The sequence below is a fragment of the Punica granatum genome, chromosome 7, assembly GCF_007655135.1.
Source record: "Punica granatum isolate Tunisia-2019 chromosome 7, ASM765513v2, whole genome shotgun sequence".
NCBI lineage: Eukaryota > Viridiplantae > Streptophyta > Magnoliopsida > Myrtales > Lythraceae > Punica > Punica granatum.
In genome coordinates, this window is record NC_045133.1 from 10711153 (window position 1) to 10723383 (window position 12231).

General features: G+C 52.0%; 2 protein-coding genes across 2 annotated transcripts; both read left to right on the forward strand.

Moving 5' to 3' along the window:
- The first annotated feature begins 2425 nt into the window (after positions 1–2425).
- On the forward strand, positions 2426–3046 carry LOC116214391 (leucine-rich repeat extensin-like protein 3). Its single transcript, XM_031549801.1, has one exon. It carries the CDS (start codon positions 2426–2428, stop codon positions 3044–3046), a length of 621 nt encoding a protein of 206 aa, XP_031405661.1.
- LOC116214392 lies at positions 3047–5827 on the forward strand. The gene has a single exon (XM_031549802.1). It carries the CDS (start codon positions 3047–3049, stop codon positions 5825–5827), a length of 2781 nt encoding a protein of 926 aa, XP_031405662.1.
- The last annotated feature ends 6404 nt before the right edge of the window (positions 5828–12231 follow it).

Here is a 12231-nt window from a genome sequence, read left to right on the forward strand (position 1 = left end):
GTCGATTAGGCCCCCAAAGATCCCCGCTCGATTTCAAGGAATTGACACCCTTGAGTCGGGAGCCCCCATCCTTACGTAGCACGGTCCCTGTAGTACTAAAACTATGCATTCTGCAGGAGCTCCATGAAAACTTCCAACTCGACTTCAGCAATCGTCCTTTGAGTCGGCCTGCGTGCCATTTGAGTCTTTTCCTATTTCGAGAGAGATGTACGATGTATACTATTCATTAAGCCGTTGGCATTTTATCTTCTGCATGCATGCATCATCCAATTTCAAAATTAGGGTGTCATTTGTATTAACTAGTCTTAAGTCGATCTTCCTTTCATCTTGGTAAGGGATGTCACGCCCGATCTCCTGCCCACGCCTCGACAGAGTCATACCGCCACTCGAGGAGATTGCCCGCATATGGACGATGCTGCGCTCGGTCGACCGCCACTATATCGCTGCATTCGTGGGAGATATTCCCTTGCTGGTTACCCGACACGTCGATTGGAATTTCCTCGAGGCCGCCATCACATTCTGGAACCCAAGTCGCGCCGTCTTCGACATACAGGGTACCGAGCTCACGCCGACCATAGAGGAATACCGGACACTCATCGGTCGAACCACAGTTGTCCACAGCATTGTGGAACCCAACTTCCACACTGCCCGATCAACCCTAGTCTCACGCCTACTCGGGGTTCCGACGACTCGTTTGAATGCTGAACTCGCATACTCCGGCAGCACGGAGATAACAATCGAGAAACTTCTCCTTTTTATTGAGTCCCGAGCACACAGGGTCCAGGGGGATTTTCTTGGAAAGGATTTATGTCATGCTGTTTTACTACTAATTTTCGGGACCCTTTTATTTCCTCGCTCGCATGGTCTCATCGACGCGGCCTTGGCCAGCGTTGTCCTCCAAGTGGTCGGAGGGCGCGGTTACGAGGTAGCCCTTGTAGCTGAGACCATTCGGTCACTCGACCGTGTATTGAGAACACGCGACCGAAGAATAAGAGGATCCCCCATCCTTTTGCAAATTTGGTTTCAAAGCCACGCAAACCCCTTCGGTCTAGTGCGCCCGGTTATGTACTTTAATGGCCCAGAGTCGATCATTTCTCGATTGTTGTCCCTCCTGCGTGTGGAAGAACGCAAGATCTCTGAGTGGATCAAAATTTTTCTTGAAATAGCACCTAGGGGCTTCAAGTGGCGTGCTGCGTGGATGCCACCGGGACCCATCTCCCTTAGGTGTCCTGATTTTTATGGAGTCCCACTCATGAGTCATGCGGGGTCCACCACTTATTTTTCGGCGCGAGTAGTGAGGCAGCTCGGTGGCTTACAGACGGTCCCCGAGGATACGGCGCGAACTAGATTTGAACATACTTGGCGGGGGGATCAGACACCCGCAGATCGCCAAAGTAACGTCAAACAGGTCCTGGATGCGTGGCAAACTGTGATTACTAAGCGTCCATACTTCCCCGAGCATCCGACCCTTGATGAGCGGGATTTCCAAGCTACAGAAGAATACATCATTCGCTTCTACCGATGGGGTCCAGCAGCACACGAGGATCTCTTCAACTCTCCGCGAGTTAAAGATGGCGGGTCACTCGTCGCAACTCCCACTCCGTATATGGCCATTCAAGCCGAACTCACTCATCTCAGAGCAGAAAGAGATCGTCTTCGCCGGGAAGTCGCAGAGAAGGACGAGCAGCTTGTTGATCAGCGCCAACTACAGAGAGAGCTCGCCCAGACCCGTGCCAAGCTACAGAGGCGCGATCAGGAATTGGTACGAGCGAACGCTGCTTTGGAGAGGTCCAGGAAAAGGGCTCGCGGGGTCCATATGCACCCTAGGATAGACACCTCCGCTGGGCCCTCGAACTAGGGCTTTCCATAGCGATGGTCGCTTGCTCCCCGGGCGCGGTGGAAAATCGACTTAGGACTATCTTTTCAAAATTTGTATTGCACTTTGAACCATTCAGAGTTAATACAAATGACAGCATTAGTTTTCAAAATTCATGCATCTCATGCATTCCCTCTTCATTACTTTGCATGTTTATTTAAAACAAAAAAAAAAGAATATTCTTGCATCGAAACTCACACACTTATGGAATCCAGGTATTAACAACTGGCGGCGCCCCACCGGTATCCCACACGCTTCCAATTAAGAATGGCAGAAGAAAATCAACTCGTTGTCTTCGAAGGGAATACATCACCAACGCCGGTTCATTCTCCACAGCCCACGATGAACGCGCCACCCCCACTTACCACTGCAGGCACACCACTAGCACATCATGGGACTCCCTCGGCCCATCTCCCACAACCGATTTCATCAAGCATGTCACTACCGCTGGGGTACGCACCACCACCACCTGGGCACTCGCCGCCACCACCGATGCACGCGCCGTCGTCGGCGACTCAAACACCACCGCCTGCCCATGATCCTACTCGCATGGCCACGCTCGAGGGCAACGTCACAACTCTTCAAAACACGGTTGACGTTATGGCCGCTAATATGGCCGAGATGATGGCCTTGCTCAGGGGGCCAAATCGCGCGTCTTCGAGCTCTATCCCGCCTCTTGCACGCGGGCCAACTGTCGACCCCGCTCCTTGGGTCCCGCCAACCCATGCATCAGAGGGCGACATAGCGGCCGCCCCCGCGCCAGCAATTATCCCAGTGCCTGCTCCTCATCCGAAGCACGCGCCGGTAATTCACCCGGTCGACTTCGGCCATCCTCAGTCCACCATTCCAGCAGCTGTCTCACTTCCGCCCATGACGATTCCCGTGCCAGATCCGACCATGTTTGCACCACCTCCTGTGTCCGTGCCAGCTCCAGCTACCGTTTATACTGCTCCTCCGCCGATGGGCTTCCCGACATCGAGCGCCCCTGTTCCTGCTCACACAACTGAGCCTTTCCCTCACCAAGCTCCACAACCCCATATCAGCCTCCCTTACCAAGCTCCACCTCCCATAAATATTACTTTCTCCGAACCGAGCACGCCGACTCAAGCGGCTCCCAGAGCTCCACCCACAAATTTCTTTCCTGAAACGGAAACTGAGCAAGAAAGGTGAATGAAGAAGATGGAAGAGACAATCAGGGCCCTCCAAGCTAGTGATCCCCGACATAGCACTAGTTATCTAGATTCGACTCTCTTCCCGGGAATGCAGCTACCGGCGAAAGTCAAGGTACCCGATTTTCAGAAGTACGATGGAACTATAGACCCGCGACACCACCTCCGTCACTACAACGAAAAGATGCTTCATTACTGGGACTACGAACAGTTCGTCATCGCGACTTTCCAGGAGAGCCTGTCAGGACCGGCTCTTAATTGGTTCATATCTCTCCGAGCGGAGGACATCCCCTCCTGGACCGAACTAGCCAAGAAGTTTGTTGAGCAGTATCAGTATAACATGGAGACGCCCCCGTCCTTCCTCGAGTTGAGCACGATGGAAATGGCAGAGGGGCAGAAGTTTGAGGATTACGCCACGAGTTGGCGTTCGGAAGCAGCAAAACATTTCCCTCCAATTTGCGAAGCGCAGCAAATCCAAATGTTTCATGGGACTCTCAAGGGGGCTTACTACTCTCACCTCATGGGTCACAAGTCTACTTTCTCGGAGATGATTATGGCCGGGAAGCAGGTAGACCTGGGCATCAAACTCGGAAGGTTAGAGGGCCCGACAAAGAAAGGGGAAGGAGAGTCCTCGAGGAGGACTGCCTCAGCAGCCACCCCCACGGGCTGCAGAAGAAGTAAGGAGGCATCAGTCAATGCCGTCAATGTGGGCCACAACGCGCCGCAACAGTACTCGGTGAGCTTCACGCCCGCAACATCTACTACCCCGGCGTATGCTCCACTGCTTTCGCCCTATCCGTCTCAGCATCCCGCTCAACCGATTTATTATTCGGCTCCGCCGACAACATTTCCATCGGCCCCGCAACAAGTCGTCCATCATTATGCTCCCGCTCCTCTTCAGACCCCGCAGTACAGGCCTCCGGCTTCGAGAACTCCTCAGCCGTCGCAACAGGCCCCAGCCCCACAGGGTCAACAAGGCGGCGCAATGCAAGCTCGGCAGCGCATACAATTCACACCCCTGCCTACCCCGCTCTCCCACATATACAGGCAACTATTAGCCGGCGAAATGATCCGACCAACGGTTCCCGGTCCCAGTTTCGTTCCGGCAAACCAAGATCAGAGTCTACGCTGCGAGTACCATTCAGGTGCACCCGGGCACACCACCGACAACTGTTGGAAATTGCGGGAGGACGTTCAGAAGTTGATCAATAGTAAAAAGATCTCGTTCAATGCCATTAGGCCCCCGAATGTGCAAGCTAACCCTCTCCCTGATCATGGGTCGAGCTCGGGGCCCACCATCAATATGATCAGTATTTGCACTGTGAGAGAGGACGAGAGCCAACAGGAGGGCCCTACTCCATTTATAATTGAGTATGTCCCCGCGGAAGCCACCGTAGGGTTCACAGGGTCTAGTGCCGCGCCCGCCCCGTTCATAATAGAAGTCCCCGCTCGAGAGCCGTACCAGGACAGTAAGGTCCCTTGGACTTACGAAGGAAGTGTCGGGAATCTTGAGCAGCAGTTCAGTGTCATGGGCGTGACATGCTCGGGCCGGGTGTACACGAACCCGGAGATCGCAGGCAAGGGTAAGGCTCCCGCTGCATCCAGAACTGCTCCGGAAGCCCCGCCTATCCCACAGAAGAAGGTGACCGAAAAAGAAGCTGAGGCTTTCATGAAAGTGATCAAGGCGAGCGAGTACAAGGTAGTAGAACAAATGGGTAAGTCTCCAGCTCATATTTCACTACTTGCTCTCCTCTTGAGTTCGGAGCCACACCGAGAAGCCCTCCTACGGGTCCTTACTGCAGCACAGGTTCCTAAGGAGATAGCCCTGGATCAGATTGAAGAGACCGTCAGCTCGATTTTCTCCAATGCCATCTCATTTTCAGATGACGAGCTCCCCTCCGAAGGGTGGGCACACTCACGGGCGTTGCACATCGTCTGCAAGTGCAACAATTTCATCATTGGCCGGGTCATGATCGACAACGGCTCCGCCCTCAATGTTTGCCCAGTGTCCACGTTGAAGCAAATGAATGTGGACCTCAACCGCGTCCGCCCGAGCAAAACCGCGGTTAGAGCCTTTGACGGCTCGCGGAGGGAAGTGAATGGGGAGATTGACCTTTTGATCGATGTCGGCCCGTGCTCATTCAGCGTCACATTTCAGGTCCTTGACATCCCGAATGCTTTTAGCCTGATCCTCGGGAGACCCTGGATCCACTCAGCTGGAGCCGTTCCCTCGTTTCTGCACCAAAGGATCAAGTTCATCGCGGATGGTCGGCTCATTACGGTCAAGGGTGAAGAGGACTACGCCATCTACAAGGAAACGGTTGTGCCCTATATTAGCATCGGAGACGACGAGAACCTCCCATTCCATTCATTCGAGACCATCTCCGTCATTCGGGACTATGGAGAGGTTCGTCCATCTCGTGCTGACCGCATGGTCGGGAAGGTCCTTCTGCGTCACAACTACGTTCCTGGTACCGGGCTTGGAGCACAGGGGCAGGGGATCAATTGCCCCATCGAGATTGAAGAGTACAAGAACAGAAGGGGACTCGGTTTTCGCCCTTCTTGCCAAGAGATTATTGAGGCCCGTAAGGGCAAACACCTCCACCATCTCGCCGCGTTTTACGGGAAAGTCAACAGGGGCATCCCAGTTCTCCCACTCTCTCGTTTTTTTCCTGCACCGCCGCACATCGTCGGAGGTACTCTTGAAGGCCCGTCCTCGATTTCAGACGTCGAGCTGTCGATCTGCCAGCCATATGCGCCGTCACTGAGGAGACTCCTTTAGGGGTCCATATCCGCCTTGCACAGGAGAATGAGGAGCTCAACAACTGGACCTCAGTCCCGTGCTACTCGGTTGTGATCGCCGATGTGTAAGGCTATCTATGTGTTTGATGTTTCCCCGCGTGTCGGCATAGCCATAAGCCACATGACGGAAGAGGGATTTTGTTATGGCTTCATGCTTACACCATTAATAAAATCTCTGCACGCATTTTTTGAATTTCCGCGTCTACTTTCTCCTTTCTTTCACTTATCTCGCAACGCTCTAAATTTCTAAGACTACTCATTTAAATTGCCAGGCTCCACTCGAATCCAAATCATCGACACGTCGATTCGAACTCATCCGAGGAACACCTCGAAGAGTCCCGACCCATATACTTCGGGGAAGGACTCGACGAGGATGGTCGAGTGCCCGAGATAGAGGAGAGTTTGCGCCGCCTTGAGAACCGTCAATTCACTTCAGTTGAGCCGACAGAAGAGTTCAACGTGGGTACCGAAGAAGAGCCTCACATTCTGAAAATCGGGACGGGTCTCGACCCCACACAGCGGGCTCGGATGATCGATTTCCTCAAGGAGTACCAAGAAGTCTTTGCTTGGTCTTATGCCGACATGCCAGGTTTGGATCCCTCAATAGTTAAGCACTTCCTTCCGCTCGATACGGAGAGGTTTCCACCCAAACGGCAGCACTTACGGCGTCAGCGAGCCGGCCTTCTCCTCCGCATTAAGGAAGAGGTCATCAAGCAAATCAACGCGGGCTTCCTGGAAGTTTGTAATTACTCTGAGTGGGTGGCGAACATTGTGCCGGTAGAGAAGAAAGATGGAAAAGTCAGAGTCTGCGTCGACTATCGGGACCTCAACAAGGCCAGCCCCAAGGATAACTTCCCCCTGCCTCACATTGACGTCTTAGTTGACAACACAGCACGCCATACATTGTTCTCCTTCATGGATGGCTTCTCCGGATACAACCAGATCCGGATGGCCGATGAGGACAAGATCAAGACGACGTTCATTACAATGTGGGGCACTTTCTGTTATCGACTCATGTCTTTCGGCCTCAAAAATGCCGGGGCAACATACCAAAGGGCCATGGTCACGCTATTCCACGATATGATGCATAAAGAGATCGAGGTCTACGTCGACGACATGATTGCTAAATCAAAAGAAGGAGAGGATCACCTCGTTAATCTAAAACGCCTCTTCGACCGACTCAAGAAATACAAGCTTCGACTTAACCCAGCAAAGTGCACATTCGGCGCCAAGTCAGGGAAACTGTTAGGATTCGTGGTCAGCGAACGAGGCATTGAGGTCGATCCCGACAAGGTGAAGGCAATCAGGGAGTTACCTCCACCATCGACAGTTCGCGAAGTACGAGGCTTCCTGGGACGGCTGAACTACATTGCGCGTTTCATTGCAAACCTGACAGACAAATGTCAACCACTCTTCCGCTTGCTTCGCAAAAATGCAGCGATTAAGTGGGACGAAGAATGTCAGAAGGCCTTCGACACTATCAAGGCATACTTGGTTCAACCCTCGGTATTGGTCCCGCCTACTCCAGATCGCCCTCTTATTCTCTATCTGACAGTGCGCCGGCAATCCCTAGGATGCATGTTAGGGCAGGAAGACGAGTCCACGCACGCAGAACATGCCATTTACTATTTAAGTAAGAAGTTCACCGAAGGGGAGTCCAACTACCCGGAGATTGAGAAGATGTGCTGCGCGCTGGTGTGGGTCATGCAGCGGCTTCGGCAGTACACTCTCTATCATACTATCCGCTTATTGTCAAAAGCGGATCCCCTGAAGTACTTGCTCGATAGTCCATTTTCCATGAAGAATATTTCAAAGTGGCGATGTCAGCTGACGGAATACGACATTGAATACGTGCCCCGCACATCAGTTAAGGGGCAGGCAATTGCGGATCACTTAGCGGAGTTCCCAATCGAAGACGATACGCCGATCAACTCTGACTTTCCGGACGAAGGGATTCTCCAAGGGGACAGTGAGGAGAACAAATTCGCATGGAGGATGTATTTCGACGGCGCAGTAAATTCCACTAGGTCCGACATTGGCGCAGTGCTGATATCCCCCGACGGACGCTACTATCCGGTCGCAGCAAAGGTTGATTTCCCTTGCACTAATAACGTGGCCGAATACGAAGCATGCATCCTCGGCCTGCAGGCAGCGATCGACTTCAAGGTGAAGGAACTAGAAGTGTTTGGTGATTCCATGCTTACAATTTTCCAGACGTTGGGGCAATGGAAGACGAAGGATGCGAAGCTAGTGCCATATCACGAGTATCTCGAGGAGTTAGCGGAGAACTTCGAGAAAATCTCATTCACATATACGCCGCGCATCAAGAACCAATTTGCAGATGCACTTGCGATGCTCGCGTCCATGGTGAGCATCACGAAAGAGAATCTCATTGAGCCACTCGAAATCGAGATTGCCAAGGGCCCTGCTCACTGCGACGCAATCGAGGCAACTGACGAACAGCCGTGGTATGAAGACATCAAACATTTTCTGCAAACCGGCCAATACCCGACATTCGCCAACCGGCGTGACAGAAAAACACTTCGGCGACTCGCAGCACACTACTTCTTGAGTGGAGAGGTCCTTTATCGCCGTTCCTTCGACGCCACACTACTCCGGTGTGTCGATGAGATTGAGGCACAACGCCTTATGGGAGAGATACACGAGGGAAGTTGCGGACCTCACATGAGCGGGCTCATGCTCGCCAAGAAACTTATGCGTTTGGGTTATTTCTGGTCCACCATGGAGGCCGACTGCGCCAAACACGTCAGACACTGCCACTTGTGCCAAGTCTACGCCGACTAGATCAAAGCACCCCCCAATGAGCTACATCCAATGGCGGCCCCGTGGCCCTTTTCAATGTGGGGCATAGATGTGATCGGCCCTATCAATCCCAAAGCATCCAACGGACACCTTTTCATTTTGGTGGTAATCGACTACTTCACTAAGTGGATCGAGGCCATAACGCTTGCTTCGGTCACCGCAAAGGCCGTGGCACGCTTCCTCAAGTGCAACATCATCGCCCGATACAGAGTCCCCGCGACAATCATCACTGACAACGCTAAGAACTTGAACAACAAGATCATCGACGAGCTCTGCGAGCAATTCAAAGTGCAACATCGTAACTCCACACCGTACCGTCCCCAAATGAACGGTGCGGTGGAAGCTGCGAACAAGAACATCAAGAAGATCATCGAGAAAATGACGGTGACCTATAAGGATTGGCACGAGATGCTCCCTTTTGCTCTTTTAGCATACCGAACATCTATCCGCACTTCCACCGGGGCAACTCCGTACTCTCTGGTCTACGGCATGGAAGCAGTCCTCCCAATCGAAGTGGAGATTCCTTCCATGAGGGTCCTTGCCGAGTCCGAGCTCGAAGAAGCAGAATGGGCAAAGCAACGCTACGAACAGCTCAATCTCATCGACGAGAAGCGGCTAACAGCGCTATGCCACGGCCAATGCTACCAACAAAGAATGGCCCGAGCGTTCAATGCAAGAGTCCGCCACCGCGAGTTCAACCCTGGTGACCTTGTCCTGCGAAAGGTTCTTCACATTACACCTGACTCTCGGGGCAAGTTCGCATACAAGTACGACGGACCCTTCGTCGTCAGGGAAACCTTCTCTGGAGGAGCAATTATCCTAAGCGACATGGATGGGACCGAAAACGCACTCCCAGTCAACGCTGACGTCCTCAAGAAGTACTATCCTTGATAGCCTTCTTCGTCATTCTGCAGCCTCTTTATGTACCCGCAGGCTGCAAGCCTCATTTCCGACCTTTGTCTTCTTCTGTATTCTTCAGACGCCATGCTCATACCGCTTCAGCGCATTCTGTCATCAGCACCTGTATTCTTTCCATCTAAGATCACATTTGAGAGAAAAGAATAAATTTCCCGCTAGGTTGAAAACCTCCTCGAGGCGACCTAGGCAAAAGTTAGGGAACGAGGGGCACGGCTTAAAATCCTGCAAAGGGAAGCCGTGGCAAAATGAGAGCATAAATCATATCCTTGCTAGGCTGAAAACCCGCAAAGGGCGGTCTAGGCAAAAGTTAGAGGAATCGAGAGATGCGATCGGACCCTATCTTGGGCGGTCGTAGTAAAAGGAGAGCATTCATGAGAGAAAAGTCAAAATAAAATACCCCGTCAGGTCGCCACGCATTTTGCGGCCTGGGCAAAAATTAGGGGCAATTGTCGGTTCGACCACGAAAGAACAGCAACACCCCACGTGAAGCTACAACTAGTAGTGGTTCGACAGTGCTCAACGCAAGCAAACTCTCCTCGACTTTCAAGGCTCGAGACGCGCCTCGAAATGGGGTCGAATCGTCGTATCCTTGATTTGGAGGATCCTAAAGATCCTTCCATTTACCTTTATTCAAAGCTCTGTGGGCCATGCCCTTATTTTGCGAAAAGCCTTTCTTTTGGTCAAACATGAGTTTGGGACATGCCCACCCCTTAAATGGTCACCAAGTTCAGATCCCCGAAGCATCATTACATAAATTTCCTTTGCACATCGTAATTCCAGCAGTTTCACGCGACTGACAACGACCGTTAGCTGCTACCCTCCTATGCAGGTACGGGCATGTGGATCCTAAGAGGCGTCTCTCCCTGACGGACTCATGTCTGCCTCATGCGACAAGATCGTAATCTCAAACCCGAGCGAAGGGCCCTCAAGGAGGCACCTCGCACCATCATCTGACAAATCCGTTGGCATTATCGGACCCAAGTCAACTCTCTCGCGTTCTCGGGCCATCCTCGATGACCGAACCCACCTTTTACTGCTTTGGGTTTGGACACCCCCCATTTACTGCTTTGGGTTTGGACAACCGCCATTTATTGTTTTGGGTTTGGACAACCGCCATTTATTGCTTTGGGTTTGAACACCCACATTTACCGCTTTGGGTTTGGACACCCCCCATTTACCGCTTTGGGTTTGGACACCCCTCATTTACTGCTTTGGGTTCGGACACCCACCTTTACTGCTTTGGGTTCGGACACCCACCTTTACTGCTTTGGGTTCGGACACCCACCATTTATTGCTTTGGGTTTGGACACCCACCATTTATTATTTTGGGGTTTGGACACCCATTTTTTTTTTACTTTTTTTGGGCCCGTAAACCCATCTTTACTGCTTTTAGGGCCATAAGCCCACCATTATTGTTATTAGATCCATAAACCACCTCTTCACTGCTTTCAGGTACATACGTTTATCCAACTCCCTCCCATTTATCCAAAATCAGAGAGAACAAGTGGCTATGGGGGAAGATGCCAGGATGGTCGTCGAGATCAAATGGGGTACTTCATATGGTCTTTGGCTGCATCCTCTATCCGAGCACACAACCAAAGAGGGGCAAGCTGTCAGCACCCCATTTCGGTCCATCGGCTCCAGGGGACAAAATCGTCATTTTTCCAATTTATTACCTTTTCTAAAAAAAAAAATTAATTTAATTAATTAATTAATTAATTAATTTAAATTAAATTATATATATATATATATTTTATATAAAAAAACAAATTTCAAATTCAAATCCCGGGCAGGCCGGGCGGGGGCCGGGCAGCGTTGACCAACTGCCCGTGACCCGCCGGCCATTTAATTAAAAAAAAAAAGATTCGGGCAGACCGGGCAGGCCTGGCAGGGGCCAGGCAGCGCTCGCCGGCTGCCCGCGATCCCCGCCAGCCCAGGAAGCCCCGAATCGGATTTCCGCGATTTTCGGCCAAATCGGCCGAAATCTTAACGGAAAATGGGATGGAATTGAGATTAAATGAACAGAAAGTTAATTCGGGAGGAGAGGAAGAGGACCCAGGGAAAGGAATCGAACAATTTGCTCTCGTTTCGGCGGATTTGAAGATCGATTGAGCTCGAAAACCCTCGCCGGAAAACCCAAAAATTCTCCCCGATCCCGACCGTTTTAACTCCGGTGAGGCCCATATCGACCTCGGCGAAGCGTCGGCGGTGTCCAGAACCGTCACCGACGTCCATCCCGGCCCTCACCGCGGCGTCCAGGGGCGAGAACCGCCTCCCGCGGCACCGTCGCCGCCGCTACCCCCCGATCCCGACCGCCTCCTGTTAACGGGCCTCGGCCCAGTTCCTTTTTTTTCGCAGGCCCAACCCAAGCCTAGCCAGGCCCAACGCGCTCCAGTCCGGCCCAGCGCTCTTCCGGCCGAGTTCTCCTTCGGGCGGGCGATCCGATCCGACCCGATTTCATCCGGCGATTTTTTTTACTTTTTACAGAGAAGCCCCTCAACTTTCCAAACTAGGTAAATTCTCGACTTAGTGGCATGATTAGGGTTCCTTTCATGAATATTATTGCTTGCTTGATGGATATTATATGAAATGAGTGTTCTTGGGTCACGTGGGTGATCGGATTTGTCCCGAATTCGATTTTAC

Bases quoted from the DNA above. Each gene is read 5' to 3' on its own strand.
- LOC116214392 (XM_031549802.1), top strand. From the start codon at position 3,047: ATGAAGAAGATGGAAGAGACAATCAGGGCCCTCCAAGCTAGTGATCCC.
- LOC116214391 (XM_031549801.1), top strand. From the start codon at position 2,426: ATGGCCACGCTCGAGGGCAACGTCACAACTCTTCAAAACACGGTTGAC.